Below are 23,720 nucleotides of genomic sequence, written 5' to 3' on the forward strand. Positions count from 1 at the left end.
AAGAAATGGCAGGATTTTCAGGATTATGAAGTATGGATATTGTCTCAAAACAATAATATCACCTAATCTTTAATTCTGATTCAAAGAGGCTCTGTTACTACAAATTCTTACACCTGGAGGACCTGAAAAAGTTTGCCACCTTTCAGGGGTGGGGAAGCTGCAGCCTCAAGGCCACATGTGGCCCTTCAGATCCCTGAGTGCAGCCCCTCAGCTGAATCCAAACTTCACAGAACAAATCCTTTTAATCAAATTTGGACTCGGTCAAAAGGCCACACTCAACAACCCAGAAGGCCACATGTGGCCCCAAGGCTGCATGTTCCCCACCCCGAGAGGCCTATTCCTTCTATATAACATGTCTCAAAAGAGCATCTTGTTTAGAAAAATAAGGAGAAAGATACTGCCAATTTATGTATTCTCAACTTTAGTTGCAATGACAATCACATTTGTTACCCTTCAATCCCGTGCTAATTGTAGGAGATATATGGAAATTTTAGGCAACTAAACATGATCTTTCCTGCTGTAAATCAAGCCTGTCTCCTTTTGTTTTGTGCTTGGCGGAAATCAGGAGCAGCTGACTGGTTCCTGAATGTGAATGATGTCTCACTGTTGTCACAAGGCCACTACCCGGGAAGTGGCACAGCATAGCCAATGGCTCAGAATGTGGGTGTTCAAAGCCAAGCTCCACCACCTACTGATCAGTAACTCTGGGCAAGTTACCTAGTCCCTCTGAATCCCAGTTCCCTGCTATGCAAAATAGACAATAATATGGTTTCCACAGGTTTCAATGAGTTGTGACCTTTACTGTACTGAGAACATGCCTGCACATGCCAAGCACTAAATAAAATAAATTAAAAGAAAAGAAAATATGCTTGCTATTATTATTGGCCTTTTCTTTCAACCAGCTCCACCTAGAAGTCAAGTCTCCCTTAGTCCTTCTGCAAATGTGCTTCCGTTTCTCAACACTTAAGGGGCTGGTTCTCTGGCACCTCCGGAGTGGCTAACAAGCTCCCCAGGCCAAGAGCAAGGCTCCCTCCTGTTCAATCTGAAAATCCCTCACAAAGGTGCTTTTCAAAGAGATTTATGTTCTTTCATTCACCAACTGCTAACTTGTACCAAAAGTGAATGATGCAGGTCACTGGCAGAAACTGAAGAGTTTTGTGTCTGAAAAGCAGCCAGATGCCATCTTTCCACATGGAGGTCCCTGGCCAGGTTGAGTCCAGTCCACAACCTCGCCAAGGCCAGGACTGCACAAGTGCAGAAGGGCATATGGGCCCGGAGTAGGGAATCAGATCTGGGACGAGGTTCCAAAAACCTCTCAGCAGGTCTTCTCTTTTCCATCAGGGCCATATTTTTTTTCACTGGTGACCTCTTGGGTTTGAACTGTCTACAAACCCAAGAAGTAGATATAAAATTTTTCTATGGATGGCAGCTTTGATGCTGATAACACCACTGACAGTAACAGCATGTATGCCAGCACTGCAGTTATAAATGCCTTCCCAATTCTTTCCAATTTAGTAACTAAACTTCAGAATACCCTCACGACACAGCCTAGAGGGCACGTAACATTCTTCTAACTTAGGTCATAGAAAAAGCAATCAGTAACTACCCAGTCTTGCAGACAATCAATGATGACAGATTGTTTGCTTGGTATAGATAATGAAGCTCTACACAGCTGGATGAGGGAACTGCACACAACACGGTCCATACCTCCCAGGAGCTTCCAAGGACTCGGGTGGATTTTACTGACCCGCGACAAGTTAAGAACGATAGAACCAGTTGCCTCCCACGTCAACATCCATTCTCATCTTCTTTCTTACTTACAGAACCCCGGTTTTCTTTGGGGTGGCAGTGTACCCTGTTAAAATACTTACTTTCCCAGACTCCCTTGCAGATGGTGGGGGCCAGGTGTCAGCGTGTGGCAGAGAAGGAACACTGGTGCTTCGTAGTGGGATGTTTCTAAGAAAGCTGGTGCTTTCCTGATGCAAAGGACTGACTCAGTGCACACAGCTTTTGCCCTTGGCTCTTCCCCATCGTCCTGCCTAAAACAGGGGCGCATTGCCCAAGCAGTCATCATTTTATCATAAGAAAGGCAATCACAATGGTAAAGTAGGAGAAGGAATAATTCCTTGAGTAGCTACACAAGCCTTGGCCCACCCACCTCCAGACTCCTTGCTCTATGACCATCTGCTCCCATTTGTCTCAACACTGAAATATCAGTTACACCCAACTGAATAGAATCCTAACATTTCGAGGTTAAGAATAAGAACAACTAATGGACATTAGTGCTTTATGGACATTAGTTGTTTTTATTCTTAACCTGAAGGAGGAAATCCTCCTCCTTCTGGTTTACCAAACACATTCATATATATCTCATTATATTTCAGGCTCACAGAAACTCTGAAAAGAACTAGCCCCATTATACATGTGATGGAACTCAGGACTTGTCCAAGGTCACACAACTAACTAATAATTGTAAGTCACAGAGTTGCAGTTAAAACTCAGCTCTTCGGACACCCACACCAGTGTTTTTCCCACTGAAACTCCGGCTCTGTGGAGTTGAGGGCCTCAACAGTCTTCCTTATCACTGTATTCATGGTGACAGGTACAATACTGTGAGCCCGAAGCCAAAACAGCAGGCATTTTCTCTAATTACTGGTCTAGAAAGTGTAATTTAAGTTTGTAACCTCGCCACTGGAGTTTGCAGCCCCAGGTCAAATTCTGACTTTTGATGATTTTTCAAAAGGCATACAAATTAAGGTGTAAAAAAAAGAAAGGGCCTTGAACATCTGCTTTTCGTCCTGGATTTGGTATAACCAATAACAAACTAATGGCTTCATTTTATGGCCTCACTGTGAATTTGAAATTTTACTTAGGTCTTTTTTATTTATCTTAAGAATTACTCAATTACTGTCAAAAGCAAAATAAAATAAAACAAAACAGGGTTGCAGCACATAACTTTTACACAAATGCTAGTTTTTATAAAATGAGAAAAAGATTATGAGCAAGTTTGTATGAGCTTAAGCAGTCTACTAAAAAGAAAACACCTTTGTTTACATTTTCAAATGGCTGTTTACATGTTTTGCAAATGGAGCAAAGTTATTCCTTCCCTCTATTTCTATTTTAAAATTTCCTACATATATGTAAGATTAATAAATACGTGGTCCAAGAAAGGCTTTTCTGCACGGAAGTGTGGCTGAGGATTGAGGCTGGCTGGCTGTCTGGACAGGGATGGACAGGGAAGCCTCTGGAAGCCTTTGGCTATCAGTATGCACCAGGCAGTCCCAGCTCAAGAGCTGGTATGAAAATGGACTGCCACCACAACTGGGACAGGATGAATATGGGGGTCATTGATCCCAGCAGAGACTGGCACAGTGAGGGACCCCGGCTTTTAGTATTCTTCTCAAATTTACGTGAACCTACAGGGAAAGCGAGGCAGCAGAGGGCTCACCCTTCCAGCCTCAGCCTCTGGGTGAGGAAGAGCGGGGCGAATGGGAGGAAAAGAGGCTCCATTCAATTATCTCCCCTTTGCGTTTCCATGGCGATGGCTCCGGAAACGGGTCAGAACTTTCTCAGTGGGAACAAACAGTGGCTCTCATTCACTGTCCCTGAAGCATGCTGGACATGCTGGCTGCTGTGCAGGCTGGGCACAGGGCACCCCGGGAGGGACGTGGGGCCAGGGGCTGCGGAGCCCGTCCTTCCGTCCTCCATCAGCTGCTCTGAGGGGCAGCAGGGGAGTTGGTAGAGACACCCCTGAAGGCAAAAGCTGGAGGCGCTGCGAGCACGGAGGCCCTTCCTTCCTCCCTGAAGCACAGTGGCCGGCCAGCCACCCCTCCTGAACATCACCGTGGGAGCCGCCTGCCCGCCCTACTTCTCCAGCAGGCAGCATGAACAAGGTGGTGCCCCTGAATCTGGGTCCTTTCCATCGTGACCACTTGAGCCTCTTTCCCCCTCGCTTTTAATTCCTCCACAGACACAGCTGATGGAAATTTTGTCTTTGTTATAAACAACATGAAAATGGGAACTCCACTTTTCCTGTCTTCTTGGATCTCATTTTGAGATTTAAACACATCTTTGTTACGTCCAGGTGCCCTCCACACCTGGACCCACTAAGCTGTGGGCGCCATCCTCCCTGGACTTCATAGTTCTGCTTGCTGATCTCACTTTGCCCTGATGGCCTCACATCCTTCCCCTTTCTGGTCTGTGAGCGCACTAGCACCTGCTGGAAACGATTCTGACACCAGCATGCTGTGCCAGTGTCACCATGATGATAAAATGACCTCTACCAGCTGAGCAGCCCTCGAATTCTACCTGTGCTCGCGAGGCGCAGCAGAAGCAAAGAGCTTAAGTCCGGCAGAAGAAGACAGAGGTTTTGGCAATGATTCATAAAACCCAGCTGGCTGCTTCAGATCTCCTGGGAAACTTCTTAAAGTCTCCAGGCCAGGGTTCCACATCTAGACAATCTAATCTAAAAACCTCCAGGGTTCCACATCTGGAAAATCTAATCCATTGCGGGGGCTCGGCAGGGGGTGCCGAGGATCGGTCTTTCCGACAAGCTCTCCAAGTGACACTGATGTGTGGATATACTTGGAACCACTGGCTTACTAACCCGGTGGAGTCTGGGGAGCACACTACCCACCTTCCTTCTCCATTCCCTCCTTATGTGCTCCCTCGCCAATGCCTCCAACAAAACATAAGCAATACTGCAAGTGAGATTTTTAGAAAATACAGAGCAAAACAATAAACAAGCGGCCAATACACTGCGAGCATTATCTGGACTCTAAGATTTTATTCGAACAAGGCTTTTAGACAAGAGGTTGGGAGCCAGGTTTAGTCTTGACCACCACGTATTCCTGGCATGAAAGAGAGGCTCCCTAAGGATTAGACAAAGGAACTAGCCAGCAGATGAAAGAATTTAGAAAGTGGAAGCAGAATAAAGAAAGACCTTGACAAGCTTCAGACTGTCAGGGTCTCGCCCCTCTACCACTGGGCTCCCTGCCTCCGAGGCCCTCGGCCCACCTCCTCCTGCTGACAGTGGTGCTTCTGACTCACAAAGCCAAGCACTGGGCAACTCCTGAGTTGGCTCTGAAGGCCTTCCGCGAGCCTGCTCTGGGCCCATGACACCATTCCCCTGGGTGCTGTGCCCTCACAGCTTGGCACATCCTTTCTTCCACCTGAACTTCCTTCCTTCCATTTCTGTCTAAGAGCAGCCCCTGCCCTCCCCCAGGGGTGCACTCCTGCAGGACCTGTGGTGCATCTGCAATCTGCCCCTTTAGCTCAGCTGCATTACGTCTCCCAGAATCCTCTTCCTTGCATAGTTCGGGGTTAGCTCGAGCCACAAGAGCTATTTTACATGCAAGGTAGCCATTTTCTATCTATGCTTCAAGGTCGGTGTGGGCATGGGGCCTTGCTGCAGTGCCCCCGGGTCCCTGGGCAGCGTGCGGCATAGGCTGGGCCCACGGCGCTTGCATTCCCACTGGGCCTCCTCCTTGGGGAGTCTGGGTCCCGGGCCTGGGGTGTGAAGCTTCTGAGGAAGGATGCCAGCAACTCCTGCAGGTCCCCTGCACTCTCGAAGTGGGAGGCCTGTGTGGAGGTAGTGAGAAACGGCGAGGGTGTCAGCCCACCATGGGAGGCTGCACTCTGTCCTTTCTTTTGTCACTTGGCATGTGTCTGTTTTGCCCAACTTTGCCTGTCCTGCACCATCTGACACAGAAAGAGCAGCCTCACCTAGGTTGTGTACCCAGCACCCCCCCACAAATGCATGAATCCAGCTAATCTGGAATCCAGCTCTGCCTTGCCACAGGTCTGTGACCTTGAAAAGTCATTTACCTCTCTAAACCTCGGTTTCCTTAACTGTGAAACACCATCTACATTATAGAAGTGTTAGGACAATCAATAAGATATGCAGGGAGCACTTGGTAAACCACAGGTCAGAGTCTCCCCTTCCTACCAGTACAGGAATGCTGTTTATTTACTGACAGCTTCCCGCCCCCGGCCCAATATTCTCTTCCCTCTCACACAGGAGAGAGAATAAAGAGCAGACATCTCCGTACATTAAACACCTCCTGGCAGCAGCGCCTGTCCCCGGCAATTGCAGCAAGCGTGCACACAGCCTGCAGCCCGCCAGGATGCAGGGCAGGCATGTGGACTCCAGCTGTGGCCGGGTCGGCTGGAGGCTCACTTGCCAGACGGAGGGTAGGGCAACGGAGTTGTCGGTCAGGAACAGCTGAGGTGGAGGATTCTGGCCCAGCTGCTCCCACAGCAAGTCCCTGCATTCTGGAATGTTGAGCCCCTCAAATATGCTGTGCCATGGAGCCACACACGTGCGGACACAGATACGCCCGGCATGTTGCTACCACGAGGGCTCTGTGAGAATGGCTGTTGTTTCCTGGCCTCCCCTTACTGGGGCATCAGAAAGGAAACGAAAGCTCACGTGGCAAAGGGCATAATTTAGGGCCAGTGACCGTGACCACTGAAGAGCTCTGCGTGTGGCACCATCTGATGGGCCTGAGAATGGACACCACAGACGTGCTGTGCCCACTGCAGGCAGCGGGTGGGGGAGGGAACCGCAGAATGTGGGCACCTCCCCTGTGCCAGGCGCCTAGCTGGGCATTTCACATGGCTGCCTGCAGAAAGAGCTGTTATTGTCCGAGTTTTATTGATTAGAAACCCGAGGGTTGGAGAATCCAAGTACCTTGTTCATAGTCCCTTATCTAGCAAAGCTTAAACTCAGGCTCGGGTACTGCCCAGCTCCTGAGCCTGCCTCAGCTACAACATAGTAACACATGCAGAGTCCATGCAAAATTGATGGGTGCAGGGATAGCTTGAGGCTGGGGCAGAAAATGAAAGATGGCCCCAGGTAGAAGGAGCCTTGGAGACCACTGACTCGGGCTCGTCACTGTGCAAATGAGGAAGCTAAAGCCTGAAGGAGTGAGGGGACAGAGGACAAGTCTTAGACGGGCAGCGCCCTTAAAGCTCTGGTCTCCCGGCCAGTGACCTTGCCCTCCAATTACCTTGCTCTCAGGCCCAAGTAGCCTCGGGTTCTCTCTGTGGTGCTGTTCTAACAGGCCCTGCTGGCCTGGGAGGACACTGGGCACACAGCGAGGTCGCACCCACTTGAACTGAGCAGAACCACCTTGTTAACCCCTCTGAAGGGCACGCCTCCAGGACTTCCTCACTCCTGTACACAGACACAGGGCACACATGCACGCTCCCCATGGCGGGGGAGGACACTGGGGTCCCCTCCCCACGCCACAGCCCTGCTAAAAACAGGATGTGGACACAGGATGCATTAGCATCGGCTCCAGGGCACATGACTTGACCTGGATTCCCTAGCAGCTCACAGACCTCACTAGCTCCTCCCACTGAAGCTGGTCTACTTCCAAGGGAGGACTGACGACAATTCCATGGCATGATTTTTTTTTAAATAACTAAATATTCTGTATGTGTTTCTCGATATTGGATTTTTATCTGGAAATATTATGTAGTCTTGTTGTTTCTATTCTAAAAAGGAAGAAAATCTGGGGAGACTTGAACAAGATTACGGATTGGAATCAGGTGGGGAGAGGAGAGCAACCCTTAGATTTGGCGATTGGTGGAAGCCACTATTCTCTCTGCTAGATATTTTTTACAGTTGTCTTTTTATGTTAATATTTACAGGCAGAAAGTACCTCTTACCACATTGCTATCAGTTTGAGGAGGCACTGACACATATTAGGTAACAGGTAAGACCAAGGTAGGTCTTCTTTAATTCCAGTCCTGGGAGCAATCCATTTTTAAGCCTATTGCAAAGAACAAGGGGCATTCAAAGAATTCGATGCAAGTACCGAATGAGTACTTGCTCCATGCAAACCGCTGTTCTCGACACTGAAGAGAATCAGAAAGAGGAAGTGAACGAACACTTAGCCTTGGAGCTCGTGACCATGCAGGCTTGTGTGGCATGAGAAAGACTAGAAAGTGGCTCAAGCGACAGGCAAAGGCATAAACTTGGGCCAAACAGGATAGACAATGATAACAGACAAGATTATTGAGCACTTGCTATGTGCGTGGTAGTTTACCAAGTGAGGTAAGTGCTATAATTATCCTCCTCATCTTATAGTTGTGGGAACAGTAGATAGGCCAAGTACTTGCCCAAGAGTTGCAGAGCTGGTAAGAAAGACAGCCTGGATTGAACCCAGAGAGTCTGGTAAGAGGCAGGGCACCTTAACTCCCAGGCTATAATGACACTGAGACTGGATTGAGCTGTTTGTCTCTAGCTCTGGGAACTTAGACAAGCTAGTTAGTCTCAAATATAGTGTATACACCTCAGTGAGTACATGAAAAAATAAATGATAAAATACAATAAGAGATTTGCACAGCAGCCAATACATAGAAATAATGTAAGAAGCAAAGTTATGATGACGTTGACGATGATACATATTACAGTACATTAAGAGACATCAGATCCATGCAAAATGCTACTGGAGTCCACAAAGGGACAACGATATGGCTGACGAAGGGACTGAGAACACATTCGAGGAGAGAGTCCTCAAAATAGGACTTAAAGAAAGAGAATGTTGTCAAGGTATGAAATCCACACAGCCCAGCGCGCATTTGGGAAAGAGTGGCCAGTGGGCTGGAGTTTGGGTTGCATGAGTGGGAGATGTGGAAGACCCAACAATAAACATGAGCTGGGGCTGTGTTTTGGGGGCTTTGATTACCATGGTGAAACCATGCAGAGGTCTTCATTTACAGATGCCATTGGGGGGATCTGAGTATCCCTTAGTGTGATGTGGCCTAATTGCATTTAGGGGAACAAATCTGAAAGTAATTTCTTAAATGCTCTTTAGTTCATGAAAAGAGCACCAAGAGTCTCCTTTGGAGTAGTGAAGATGAAAAAGAGGATGCTATGGTTTGGGTATGGTTGTGTCTGTCCCCACCAAAACTCATGTTGAAATTTGATTCCTGGCGTGGCGGTTTGGGAGGTGGGGCCTGGGGGGAGGTGTTTGGGTCATGGGGACAGAACCTTCACGCATGGATCACTTCCTGTGAGAGTGGATTGTTATAAAACATGCCCCCTCCTCCAGTTGGTCTCCCCTCTTTGCAGGTATTTGCTTCTCCTTTGGTTTCTCTGCCATGTTCCGATGCAGCACAAAAGTCCTCCCCGGAAGCCAGGGACATGCCCTTGGACTTCCCAGCCTGCAGAACTGAGACCTAAATAAACCTCTATTCTTTATAAATTACCCAGTCTCAGGTATTCTGTTATAGCAACACAAAATGGACTAAGACAGAGAGAAATGAAGAAGTTATAGCATTAGAAGCAACAGAATTTGGCAATTGAAAATTTGGGTCAAGGAAGAAAAACAGAATGATATAAAGCCTGGGTGAAGGGCAGGAAGATGGTCCCGAGGACAGAAAAGGGGAAGGAGGGACACAGAGCGGATGTTCGGAGAGAGGAGGAGAGAAGGACGGGGAGGGAGTGATGAGTTGTTACTAGGCTGTGCAGTTTGGGGCGGCTGGCATTGTGCAGCAAGAGGCCGCACAGGAAGGCCAGCACATTGGGAAGGGCCTCAGAGCTGGAGAGGTAAATCTGAGGTGGGCATCTAGAGCACATAGTTCAAAGCCAAGGGCATGGGTGAGTGCCCTGGGGGAGCTTGATGGCCGGATAAACAGCCCAGGGAGCACCCACAGTAAGGGATGGGCAGAGCTGCAAAGGGTGGGCAGAAAGGGAGGAGAAACTGGAAGCCACAAAGTCACAGACACCAAGGGCACCGAGAGAAGTGTGACCCGAAGAAAAGTCAGCAGGCCCCAACAGGGACTGCACGTGGGAAGAGGCCTCCAGTTTGGTTACTGTAGGGCCACTGACCTCTGAAAGAACATTTTAGCAGGGAATGAAGACAGGCATCAGGCTTCAAGGGAAAAGTTCACAACTGGGGAAGGAGAGAAACAGAATTATAGTTTGGAAGAAAGGCAGGAAGATTTTCACAGGGGAGAGAAGAACTATGCATGTTTGTGCTCACTCACTCCTTAATTCATTTATTCAACATTACTGAACGTCTTCTAGGTGCCAGTAGAGAAGTGAAAGATCTGGAGGTCAAGGAGCTCAGAGTGGGAGATGACAACACACAAACACACACACTCCACCACAATGGCAGCAGGAGAACCTAGGCGGTGTAGAGCCCAAGTAGCAGGACACTTCTCCTCAACTCCGTCGCTTAGGGAAGACTTCCGGTAAGGGCCAAGACCAGAGCTGAGGTTTTAAGGTTGAATGGAGCTTGCCCAGGTAAGGGGTTTGGGAAAAGGTGAGACAGTGGGGGACAGAGCATCCCAGTGGACAGACCTCCAATTTCTGAGGCTCCTCAGGATGCCATGAGGAAACAGGGTCTGGCTGAGAAAGTGCAGGAGATTCACCCCACCTGGGGGGCAGGTGGCGAGGGATGAGTGTCCAGATAGGCAGAGGGCAGATCACGAGGGGGGAGGAGGACGAGGAAGGCAAGATCAGAGGGGCAAGCAAGCCAGAGAGCAGCAGGCAACCAAAGCAAGGATGAGGGTCAGAGGAACCGGAGCAGGGGCTTCTTCTCTGCTGTCAGAGATGAAAGAGGGGGAAGGCAGAGATCTGTGAGAAGACGTTTCTCCTGCTGACAGTCAAGAGAGTAATCAGCTTGCCAGATGAAGCAAACCTGAGAGGGAAGCTGTGTCCAAGCAGAGTAAATGCTTTCCTAGAACATTTAGAAACTATATTCAATCCACATTATTCAACCACAGAACACTGCCCTATTGGCTTTCTCCTTTTTTATTTATCCTCCTTTTCCACTATGCTATATATTTTCGGTCTTTTTCACCATAAAATAGTTCAAGTGTAGTCATAGGTAATGAAAAAAAGTGAAACTAAATCAGTGAATTTTCAACGCTGGTGAAAGACTTAGTAGAAAAGAAGTTATAAATATTGGCGAAGGTAAAGTTTCGGGATTTATTTTGGACCTTTCTGACTCTACAGATAAATAACAGAGACCCAGCTTATATCTGGGTGAGGGCATAACTTGCTCCTATTTCCAAGAGAACCACTGGAGTGCAGGTTTTAACGGCTGCTGTTTATTTAATGCTAAGGGTTGTGATTTGCTCCCACCTCTCCATTTGGATAAGCAATACATCATAGGACGTCAGGATTATAGCTCAGTGGTTAGGAGCATGAGGTCTTGACTGGGATCAAATCCCAGCTCTGCCACTCGGTAGCTGTGTAGCCCTGGGCAACTTACTGACTTCTCTGTTCTTCAGTTCTGCTTTTGTAAATGGGAATAACACATGAAACGTCATAGGGTTGTTGTAAGTATTACATGAGTCAATGTCGAGTGCTTAGATCAGTTTCTGACACATAACAAGAACTCAGTAAACATTACCTATGATTACCTGTTTCTTTGTCAATTTTCAGTCCATATGAACCAACCCCACAAATACTCCCTGTATAAACACACCAAGAAATAACTAGGTGGCCCAGGCTTCCTTGAACATAATGAATCTAAATAATCTTGATACATAGCTTATTTGTCAGACATCTAGTTAATTTTCAGATTACTGTTTTATGTGTATACCATACAAATAAAAGATTAAAGTATCATAGAAATTGCCACTAATTTCCTATGTAATGTCTTATTCTCCCTCTTTCCCCAAGAAAAGAACCCTATTTTTTTCAGGGGAGCAATGTGCTAGGCTAAAAATGCTCACGTCCCTAAACTACCTACAGCAATGGTGGTCCAGTGACCCAATTCTGGGTCCCCTTTCTTTGCTTTGCTTTATTTTTCTCCGTATGATCATTTAAAATATACACTATTTTTTCTATCATCTCACCATACTTTCAAATGTAAGCTGCCTGTAGCTCGCGCTAGTCTGGGCATTACTATCTCCTGGAGCCCGGAGGGTGCTCTCCACACAGAGCAGATGCTCAGTGAACAGTTGCTGCGTGAAGACAACTGGAATGTGGTGGGTAGGGTTTCTAGGAAAACTTCGCGAAAGGATGTGCCTTGGCCTTTTGCCCGATTGCCTTCTTCCCCCACCCAGCTTCTGCTTCCCACCTAGAAGATGCAGCAGCCACTTGGAGGTCATGAGAGGGAAACAGAAACAAAACAAGGAAAAGAAAAAGAAAAAAAGCACGATCTGACAGTCTGGGTTCCTGAAGGCCTCCTTGAGCCAGCCCTGGATCTACCCATGACACAAGGATGTGTCTAATGAACCTTGTATTTGTTTATGTCACTATTTGTCAGGTTTTCTGTTACTTGTAGCTAAAGTCATTCCTCATAAATAGGAGTTACAAAGCAATTTCCCAGCCAAATTAAAAAAAAAAAAAAAAAACAGCCTTACTCTCTAGATATTCTTGAGAGTAGCCAGTGAGTAACAAGAAATTTACCTTTTGTAAATTTGTACCTAATGTTCCTTTTGTACCTTTTGTACCTAATGTTCACCTTTTCAGCCAGCTGACACGAATCCAACCCTGGTATAATAAAGTAGACTGTCTCATCAATAAGCAACGTAGATGGATATAAATAGAACAGGCTCAAATGAAAGCTCCCTTGGCCTCCGTTATTAAACTTTCAGTAAAAGCATATGGAGGGACCAGACAGAGTGTAAGAAAATAAGGATCAGTGGGGACACTGCCAAACCAGTGATGGGGCAGGGAGGCTTCTATCAATCCACCTATAATATCCATCTATTAATATTTACCCATCTATCTACCGCGCAGGCTGCGCACAGCCAGAGGCCGGCAGCCCCACGTGGCAGGAACATTCGAGTGCTGTGGTGCCAGGTATGTTACATTCTCACCACTCGTCTCCCCCACAAAAGACCCGCCTCCTCCACCTCTGGTCAGAGCTAACTCCCTATAACTAAAGACGTTAAACCCTGTTAGATGCTGGATTCTACTGGGAGAAGTGATGTATTTTTTAGAAACTGACATTTGCATCATAATTAATGCCAGATATGTCCCTCAGAAGAGGTCTTTGCTGGGGAGGAAGGAGGAAGGCACGTGCACTGGGGTCCCTGTGACAACTGGGGAGATCGTGGGCCTGAAGGCAGGTGTCATGGGGCCAGGGCTTGACTTCCCGCATTGCCTGTCGCCTCTGCACCTCTGCTTCCATGGGCAGGCTGCTGCAGGACTTGCCCACTTTTGTTTACCAAGTTCTCTTGCCTTTTGAATAAAAAGCATAAGAAAACTTCTGCCCATAGAACACCACTGACTCAGAACAAAATTTCAGCTGGGAGACACTTTGCAGACACTAACCAGACACAGCCAAGGGGTTTGCCAGGTCACCCTCCAGGGATTCAACATTCAACTGCAAAGCAACCAGCATTTTGATGTGAGGAATAGTGGGATTTTCTATTTGCTTTCCAAGTATAATGACTAAATTAGTCAATACAAACACTGCAACAGACCTACTAAAATTATAATCTGACCTAAAGATGAGTGGTACCTCACCTTTAAAAACAAACAAAAACAACACCTCTTGGAAGATTTAATACGAAATAATCATCAATGTAAAAATAAGTGTCGCCATTTTGCAATCACGACAGTAATAATTGATTCAAGCAAGATTCCTTAAAAGAATCTAAAACCAATAGGTGAAAGGTTGGAGAGGAACAGGGTATTCACATAGTCTCAGATTATCTCCCCACAGAATATTTACTCATTACAGAGGGGAAATTGTAACTTCTCAGAGGAAACCTGGCAGATAGCGCCTTAACCAAATAATCAAAGTTAACATCACCAGTAATGGCACAAATAGACATCATATGACTCTTGATGTCACTGTGGAGAAAAAAAGAAACAAAGAACCTCCAAACGACAAATACTTCACAAAATAACTAGCCTACGCCCTTAAAAAATGTCAATATCATAAAAGACAAAGGAAGGCTAAGAAACCATTTCAGATGAAATGTGACAAAAGAGACATAACATAAATACTATGAATGATTTTTTTAAAGTGCTAGATTGAGGAAAAAAGGGCTGTAAGAAACATTATTGGGACAATTAGAGAAACCTGAATGTGAACTGTATTTTAGAAAAAGTCATTGTTAAGCTTCCTGTATGTGGTAATTATACTACGGTTCTGTAAGAGACTGTCCTTGTCCTTAGGAAATAGATGCTGAAGCATTTAGGGGTGAAAGTCATGCTGTCTGCAACTCACCCTCAAGTGGGTCAGAAATAATAACTAGTGTGTGTGTGTGTGTGTGTGTGTGTGTGTGTGGTGCAGGAGAGAGTAAGAGAGGGTAAATGTCAACAATCGATGAGTCTAAGTAAAAGTTATATAAAAGTTCACTGTATGATTCTTATAACTTTTCTCTAAATTTAAAAATTTTCAAAAGACAGTTTTTTAAAGTTTAAAAAAAAAGAGTACCATAGTTTTCAAGAATCATTAATAGAGAAATGAAGGAAAATGTTTTAAAATTTTCAAACTGTTTAGAAACATGTAAGTTTGAATTATTTAGAAGTACAGAAGCAAAATGGCAGCGTTAGAATGGAGATGGTGTGTGTGTGTGCCTGTGTGTTTAACATTTTTGTTAACCTCAGAAGAGGCCGTCAGTCTGCCTCTTGGCCACAAGAGTCATGCCACATTTTACTAAGTAAAGGATATAAACACGGAAAGAATGACTCCCCACAAATGAGGGGAAGGACTGTCCGGCCTCACTAAGGTTAGAACAAATTTGGTGAGTCACTTCCTCTTAGGAGGAAGGGCAAACATTTCTTGTTTCCTGAAGGATTCAGAGATTCTGACGGACACCTGAGCTCTCGGCCTGAATCATGCTGTGTAAGTAGTAAACTAGGTTAGGAGAAACTACAGCCCATTCGCTCAATGCTTCCACACCCTGTGGTATCTCCAAGTTCAAAACCAAGGTCAGCTTAAATCTCTTCTCCATGTCAGCCTGCACCCTACTAGTTTCCTGAGAGGACACGATGCCACCGAAACAGAAGAATTATATCCGCATTTATCCTCTAAGCCTGAGGGGGCGACACCTTGGTTTTCTTTGGCACTTCACCTGCAACGTTCCTCAGTCCTGAACCAAGCCTACACAGAATTGTGGCTTCCTGGCAAAGCCACCTCGGTGCCAGCGGCACGCACACGTGGACAGATTAGGCAGAGCACACACACGCTCTCCCAACGTGAGCTTTTCATTCCAGAAATACTTTATTCCTCAACCCCTTATGCCTCTCTTGGCACGAACAGTACAAGTGGCTCTGTGCCAAAGGAAGTGTCTGTTTAGGGGTGTGGACTTTCTTTAAATTTCTTTACCTCAGAAGATCATAAACAGAACATTCTAGTATAATTATGATGGAATAAAGTAGAAAAGGAAAAGGTTATGGGGAAAAACAAAACATTTGTTTTATTTTTAGTTTTGTTTTATTTAAGTTGCCTAAAAGAAATACTAGAAACACAAGATAAAACATAAAATTATCTTCCATGAGAGTGGAAATTACAGAGTTTAAGTTTGGGAAGGGCAGCAAAAATATTACCTTTAACGGGAAAGGTCAGTGATCATTTGCCATCTTCTGACACACACGTTTATTCTTGTTTTAAGGTCACTTACAAAAGGTCATTTACCAAATGAGGCACAGGGGAGGGTTTTTTAATTATTGTTTTATTCTGGAACATACAGTATTTTACTTTTGTCCCTTGCTTCTTGGCAACTTTCACCCTATATTAAAAATTGACGTAAAAGTTGAAAGCTTTTTCGTTAACTTACCTGTCCTTTCTCTTTCTCTATGTTCACAACCAGGTATTTATTTAGGGTTCACCCACAGCAAGCAGTGTGAAATCAATAACTCTTCGCAGAGCCCTTAGGCATCACCAGTTGGATTACAAACACACTGTTAACCACCTACATACATGTACACACACAACATGTAAAGGAAAATGCCATCAAACTCCATAGTACATACGCACACGATCTCCTGTTCGATTTCCTTCAGTAAGGACCTAAAAAGCACCTTCTTGGAAAGTCTGATCCTGGGCAGAGGGAGGAAAACTTACTTTCTTTCCACTTCTGGTGTTGACACGGCGCTGCAGAAGCCAAGCGACTCCTACGAGAGAAGATTCATATTGTCAGTGTGGGCAGAGCAGCAGGCTTCATCTCATTTGTACAAAATATCACTGAAAAAAAAAAGGCAGAAGCAAAAATAGATGATTAAAGTCATTGTGCTTACTTACTTCGATCTGGGACCGCAGCTGAAGTGACGTGGGACTGGCATCAGGTTTCTCCTAAAACAGAACAGATGCCGGTTTAATGAGACTTCCAAACGTGGCACACACCAGAAAGACCAATAGATGTGTAAGAAGAGAAGGAAGGATTCGGGGGACACTAGGGTATATAATGGGAGCCAATGGCGGAGATAAACAGATTTTCTGGAAAAAATAAAGTACTTTTAAAATGAGAGATCTGGCCTCTTAAAATTGAACTGTTTTCCAAACTTCAATGCTAGACACTGCTGACAATTTCATTGCATAAGAAAACAGCACAATCTAACTGAAGGGCACTGACAGTTAATGGTGAAATAATTCTCTGGATATATTAATCCTCAAACCATCACTAGGACACTGAATTACTGTAATCCATTTGATTTCAGTTATTTTCCAACAACAACAGCGTTTCAATCTGGTTTCAAAGTTCTAAATGCATTTAGAGTCCTATGCAATGCAGGACTAGTTGTCAGCGTCTTTTGGAAGTTGGAACGCTAACTGGATGTTATCTTGCAGCCTGAAAAATCACATACTCCTGTGAGACAAATGAACCAGCCTAGCTGGAAATCTAAAACCAAAAACTCTCAGCCTCCAGTCAATACATGAAATATAAATGTGTGATATTATGAGTGTACTGAAAAAAAATCATTAAATCTTGAAAGAGAGGCAGAGGCATCAAATAATTTTAGAGGTAAAACCATGTAGTATAACACCTCCATTTTATAGTTAAAGGGAGGCTGTATCCCCTTTGAAAGTAAGAGAGAGGAAATAAACCATTTACCTATGATGAAAATAAATTATGCAAATTATGCATTCTCATGTGCATCTAATTGTTTGATTTATTAAAGTTGTCTATTTCATCATTAACACAAAACTAAACCAATATTAAGAAACTTATTGAAGTATAAAAGTAGCAATCAAATACTATAATAATTATAACTCAGCGTAAAGTTATACATTTAAATAGAGAACAAGAATCTGGTACAAATGTGGAGTATCAAAGTGAATGTGTTTTCATGCAGGATTGGAGGGGTGTTCTGGGGATCTGTTGCACAACGATGTTCATGTGATTGACAATATTGTACTGTACACTTGGAAGCTGTCAGGAGGCTGAATTTTATGTTATGTGTATTTTTGCCACAATTAAAAAAAAAAATGAATGTGCCAGAATGAGTACATCTGAGAATGGGATGACTGTGGCTAAGCAGCCTGAAAGAGAAAAGTGTTTTAAGGGACTGGCGACACACAGCCCCCCGCACCAGCCCCCACCCCCATCCTTATTTCTTATAAGATATAACAGTGGTGTGAAAGCCCCACAGAACTTCCCTCTTATTAACATCTTCCTGATTTTTATTTGCTGCAGTTGTTCATAAGGGACATGTTTATATTTCTGTACCAAACTTGAAAGACCATTTTTACAAAATAGTAGATGGAAAATGAGTTCTATTCCAAGGGCAGTTGGTAGCATGTCATATTCAGGTGCAGTTAACAAAAGGGCTATATACTTTGGACATTCCTGTACTTACAGACCTATCACAGTTCCTCAGTATCTAACCTTTTAGCATCTTCTAGAGAAATTTACAAACTTAAACAGCAGGAGGTAAATTTTTAAACCTAAATCTTCCCTATTCCTGAGTTGGTACAGAGACCTCAGAATGCTGAGGTCTGTCATTTCCTCTGACATTTTCTCTGAAACTGCCCCTTTACCACCCAATTGCGGCCCATGTCCTTCTATAACCATCAACAGAAATGACTGATTCAACTCCCCTCCACTCCTCCATGCTCACCTTTTCTTCAAGCTCTAAGTGTTACTTCACTAAGTAATAGTTATGATAGGAAATTATCTTCTATTGTCCATGTTCATCTGCATTTTTCTAATAGATTTTATTTGTTGAATGCGCCATTTGTCATATTGTATCATAAATGTAATGTTTATGGTATATTATGCAAAATGTACCTGTTCCTACATACAAAGTAGTTGCTTGTTAACAACTATTTTAGATGTTTGATGATAAAAAAGCAACATTTTAAACATTTCATCTTAACATGTTAGTTTGTTACTTTTAGTAGGCATTTGATTGTGTTTTAGCTACTTAAAAAACAATTGTGTACAAAGGCGGGGGTCTTGCCATGTTGCCCAGGCTGCAGTGCAGTGGCTATTCACAGCCGCCATCACTGCACACTGTAACCTTCAACTTCTGGGCTCAGGCCAATCCTCAGCCTCCCAAGTAGCTGGGTCTACAGGTGCTCTTGACTGCAACTGCGCCTGCGCCTATATCAGCTTGGTTTAGCTACTTTTTAGGAAATTAGTTGGGTGTGTAGTTTGACGTATAATTTATTAAAATTCATTACATTAAAATGATGGAGCCAGGTAATGTTTTCACACAGAACATTTGTTTTTTCAGGGACAGCTTCTTGATGTAAAACAGGAGATCTTGTACAGTGATATCTCTAGTGAATTTTCTTTCCAGAACATGCAACAAAATAATTTTTTTCAGGGCACGTCTTATTAATTTTATCCCTGAAGGAAAGAGACTACAGTCATCATTTAGAAGCAATTTTTAGAGCAAACACATCCTAAAGTAAAAATATTACACAACTGAGGAGAAGCTTGTGAAATTGCCCACTAAGTTAAGGACCGATATGATGCTTGGAAAGAAAAGCAGAATGGACTGTCGGCAAAATTCCATTATTGTCACAAAAGTACCTAAGAGCAATAACTATCATGTACCATGTGAATATTATAAAATGTTTAAAACATATAAAATATATAATAAAAAATACAGCAAACCCTTGTGGACCCACCATCCAGTCTGAGAAACAAAACATTACAAGTAGAGTCAAGCAGATGTTCTGATACACACTTGGGTATTACATCTCGTGGGCAGAATACGAAACAAGTCTCAGTAGATGTGTTATGCACATAGAAGGAAGAACCGCTGGACGACTTTTTGTTCTGTTTATCACCGAAAAAAGATACTTAGATTTTTCTCATGGCACAAGGTGGCGTGAAAAATGTGATGGAATCAGACAGAGGGAGCAGTAGCCATGTGAGCAGCAACAAAGGGTGTTGTTTACATAACAAAAGGATGAAGGATTCAAGTCAAAATGGACAGAGAAAGTCTTCTTTAAAATCTTCCTTTCTTGTTTAGTTTCCAGAGCCGCCGGCTGCCCGCTTCTCTGCCCCAAAGTCAACAGTGCAAAGGAGTGGAAGGGCAGAAAGGCATAGTTCTGGGAGCCCAGCAGAGGAGAGGAAGTGATGACGGGGGAAGGTAGATAAGAATTGCAGAGATGCCCCTGACTGCCCAGCCACGACTACTGTACTCAGAGAACTAACGGTCCACAACATAACTCCGGATTTGGAAGTCGTGTGAACAGAAATAGTAAAAATTGTGAATACCATCAAAACACGGTCATCGAGTATATGTGTAACTTTTGAGCATGTTATAGAAGAAATGGTCACTGAAATTAAGACTCTTCTCTCCCTCCCTAATATTCGCTATTGTGGTTAGTACTGCCAAACATGGTGGCTTCAACCAACAAGCATTTTATGGCGCTCACGGATTCTGTGGGTAAGAAATCAGAAAGGCAATGGCAGAAAGCCTTGTCTCTCAGTGTCTGGGGCCTCAGCTGGGCAGATTTGAAGGCTGGGGATGATTATTGGTTGGGGCTATAATCACCAGAAAGCTCACTCCCGGGTCTGGAGGCTGATGCTGGCTGACAGCTGGGACCTGAGCAGGGACATTCAGGAGAACACTTATATGTGGGTGCTCTGTGGGCTGCCAGGGCTTCCCCACAGCATGATGTTGGGTTGCAAGAGCAAGCATATGGAGAGAGCCAGACAGAAGCTGTATCACTGCTTATAACATAGCCTCCTATGGCATGACGTCTGCCAGAGTCACCAGCCCTCCCAGGGCACGGCCCCACCTCTCTCTTGGTGGGAGGAGTGCCAAAGTCACATTGTGAGAACAGCATTGGATGGCAGACATCGTTGGGGCCAGCTTGGGAATTACAGTCTGTAACGCTGGCTGCCACGATGGGCCAACTTGTAATTTTTCAAGATGAGGAATGAGATGAAATCATTTATTCATGACAATGTCCATAAGGATTATTTGGCAGATTTTACAGAGTTTACTCAAGTAGCATATCCTGGCAACGTATTTTGGTCCTCGCCTATCACTTAAAAGTCAAAGTATCACTTTGTTTTAGGCTATAATGATCATCTCTCTCATTTCAAACCTAAAATTATTAAAAAAAAAAAACTCAAATATGCAAAAGTAAAGAGAACAGTATAATGAACTCCCAAATTCCTATTAGCCAGCTCCAATAACGATCAACTCAGAGTCAACTTTGTTTTCTCTATACCTCCACCCTTGCTGCAACTCCACCCCATTTTACTTTGAAGAAAATTCCAGACATTAGATCATGAAATATCAACATTTTAAAGTTAAGGATTAGATATCAGAGTTTCTTGGGTCTTAACTGCTGCTCAATCTTGAACAAATGGCTCAATCGCCAGAATTTAACTCTTTCCTAGCACTGGAGGGCTTTTTTGGCCACTGCAGAAAAAAAATCATATTAATGAAATTTAGATGTTGCAAAGGAACATGAAGAAATGCATTGCAAAGTTGAACGTAACGGAAGAGAGTTCATTAGAAAAGTACTCTTGTTTCCCAAGTGTAAATATTTCATCCTTTTACATTTGAGTATGATATGCTCATTGACTTTGCCTTGACTAAGTATTCTAAGCAGTATTTAGTGAGAAATAACTCCATAATTTGGGCCACGTTCAATATCAGGATCTAAGGCCGGGTGCGGTGGCTCACGCCTGTAATCCTAGCTCTCTGGGAGGCCGAGGCGGGCGGATTGTTTGAGCTCAGGAGTTCGAAACCAACCTGAGCAAGAGCGAGACCCCGTCTCTACTAAAATTAGAAAGAAATTAATTGGACAACTAAAAATATATAGAAAAAACTAGCCGGAAATGGTGGCGCATGCCTGTAGTCCCAGCTACTGGGGAGGCTGAGGCAGGAGGATTGCTTGAGCCCAGGAGTTTGAGGTTGCTGTGAGCTAGGATGACGTCACGGCACTCACTCTAGCCCGGGCAACACAGTGAGACTCTGTCTCAAAAGAAAAAAAAAAAAAATCAGGATCCAAAATGACCTGGGAGACAGCCATACAACACTGGTGGTTGAATCTGAACCTGTAAGTTAGGGTATTGTAAGTTAGTTGGAAATTTTTTTAAATAAATAAAAAAAGAAAGTGGATTGTGAAACGTGACCTATAGATTAAAGTGTTCGTCATTATACCACATATGGATACCCTAGTTAAGAATGATAGATATCATTAACATTTCAAACTCTTAAGGAAACCTTCCCAACTTAATGAATTATAACACTGAAAATTAAACCAAAATATAAACACATCCCAACATGTATACATGCATGTCTGTATGTGTACGTATGTGTGCATGTATAGGAAAAGGTCTGAGAGGATATGCACTAAACATTAACATGTTATTTATGTTCCCGTTCTCACTACACTTGTTATAAGCATGTAGTCTTGCATTATTTTCATTCATTTGCTTCTAGAGGTGAAAGATCAGCTTAAAAATACAATCTCCACTTCCCATATATGTCTTTAAATTATCCTTACATGTGTATAATGCACGAGAAAATATCTAAAAGGATTCTTACAACCCAATGAACTATATTTCTCAAATTTTCAAGCATAACTTTGATAATAATTTAAGTTGTATCCCAACAATTAAACTAAGAAACCTACCTAAGAAATATTAAAACTTAATTTCTCTGTATTGAAATTCTTTTTTTCTTTTTTTTTTTGAGACAGTCTCGCCTTGTCGCCTGGGCTAGAGTGTTGTGGTGTCAGCCTAGCTCACAGAAAAGTCAAACTCCTGGCTCATGTGATCTTCCTGCCTCAGCATCTTGAGTACCTGGGACTACAGGCACGTACCACCATGCCCAGCTAGTTTTTTCTATTTTCAGTAGAGATGGGTCTCACTCTTGCTCTGGCTGGTCTCGAACTCCCGACCTCAAGCGATCCTCCTGCTTCGGCCTCCCAGAGTGCTAGGATTACAGGCATGAGCCATCACACCTGGCCTAAAATACACATCTTGAGGTGTTAAAATTTTTAAAAATAAGTGCCACAGAAAACTATGCATGCATTTTATTATTAATAGAGAGGGACCATGCTAAAATCATTTCATATTCATAGTTAGAGAGTCTAAACTACGGTACTATATAGTTTAAAAAAAAAAAATAGAATCAGATGACCACAAAAATTACTGGGAAAACCTCAAATCCATTTCTTGTCTGGTTGGACAATTTGTGAAAACAACCGTTCCCTAAATGTTTATTATGTCTAACATAGAAGCAAAAAACCCCAAATATTTTGAGATGAAATCAGTGGTTTGTCAAAACCAAAACATGTGTACATGCATGTGCTTTCACTTGCTTGCACATGTATTCACACACATGTCCACTGTCACACTAAAAGGGCATGGGTCAAATACAAAATTAAGACTCTGACCCTAAATGACTACATTTTGCTTTAAAGTGTTACAACCCATTGTGTGAGACACCAGTGTCAAAAACCCACCCAAGGCAGAATAAGGTCCTGGAAAACAAATATCATGCCCCCATCCCCATTCCGACTTTGTTTCCACTTTTTTGTGGAAATCCACACCTCCCCGCTCCCTTAATGCTTCCAATGTTCCAAGCCAAATGAACTTCACAGCTGGAAAAGTAGGAGGGATAAACACTTTTCTCATTCCAAAAGCAGAGAGGAAGAACAACCGGCGCCCACCAGCTCGGCGTGGTGCCAAGTTCTCCTCCACACCAGGTACAGGAAGCAGAGGTGGAAAAGCTGGAGACCACGGCATGCTTAGCAACAGGCACCACGCTTAGAAAGTAAAATGCCACATGCTACTACTGATGCGCTCCGTGATGAAGGGAACCAAGCTCTAAACTGCTGGGGAAAGTTCTGCTGGTGGTAGATTTTAAAACTCATGTGGCATCTACCACTTTACAAGAAGGTTGCAGAGCTATGTTATCTTTCAGTTGGCAAAGTATACTACGCTTTTTCTTCAGGAGAAATCCTTATTGTAACAGATAAACTAGACAAAAGGAAACTCTTAGGTAAACTCTGCTTAAATATATACCTTAAATAAATACCTTGCATACTGCTTAGTCTTGGCTTTTATTTGTTCTCCTTCTTATGACAAATGGGTCCATGCTACCAAATTCTAGTAGGTTATTTCTCAACTTTTAAAAAAGCAGACCCCTTTCTCCAAGTTTAAAAAGTAAAATTATCATCACACCTTTATTTTTATTGGAAGAATCAAAAAGACCCTAACTATTCACAAAGTCCTAGAAGTTCAAGTGTTGACTCCATGACTTGCTGGCTGCTATTTAACTTTTTAGTTCTGGGCTAGCCTGTCCTAGGCTAACCACCCTTCCCAGAGTCCATTAGATGAGCCCCACCAATCTACATACGGACCAGTGC

At 43.8% G+C, this 23,720-nt stretch overlaps 1 protein-coding gene across 1 annotated transcript in view; it reads right to left on the bottom strand.

Moving 5' to 3' along the window:
- SASH1 (SAM and SH3 domain containing 1) overlaps positions 1-23,720 on the bottom strand; it is a 170,657-nt gene that overhangs the window by 77,977 nt on the left and 68,960 nt on the right. Inside the window, exons 3-4 of the mRNA XM_012655548.1 lie at positions 16,170-16,220; positions 15,993-16,042 (exon numbers count right to left, since the gene is read on the bottom strand). Of these exons, the coding sequence (XP_012511002.1) occupies positions 15,993-16,042; positions 16,170-16,220 (101 nt within the window). The remainder of the gene's footprint in view (positions 1-15,992; positions 16,043-16,169; positions 16,221-23,720) is intronic.

Source organism: Propithecus coquereli, unplaced genomic scaffold (genome assembly GCF_000956105.1).
Source record: "Propithecus coquereli isolate 6110/MARCELLA unplaced genomic scaffold, Pcoq_1.0 Scaffold48, whole genome shotgun sequence".
Lineage (NCBI taxonomy): Eukaryota > Metazoa > Chordata > Mammalia > Primates > Indriidae > Propithecus > Propithecus coquereli.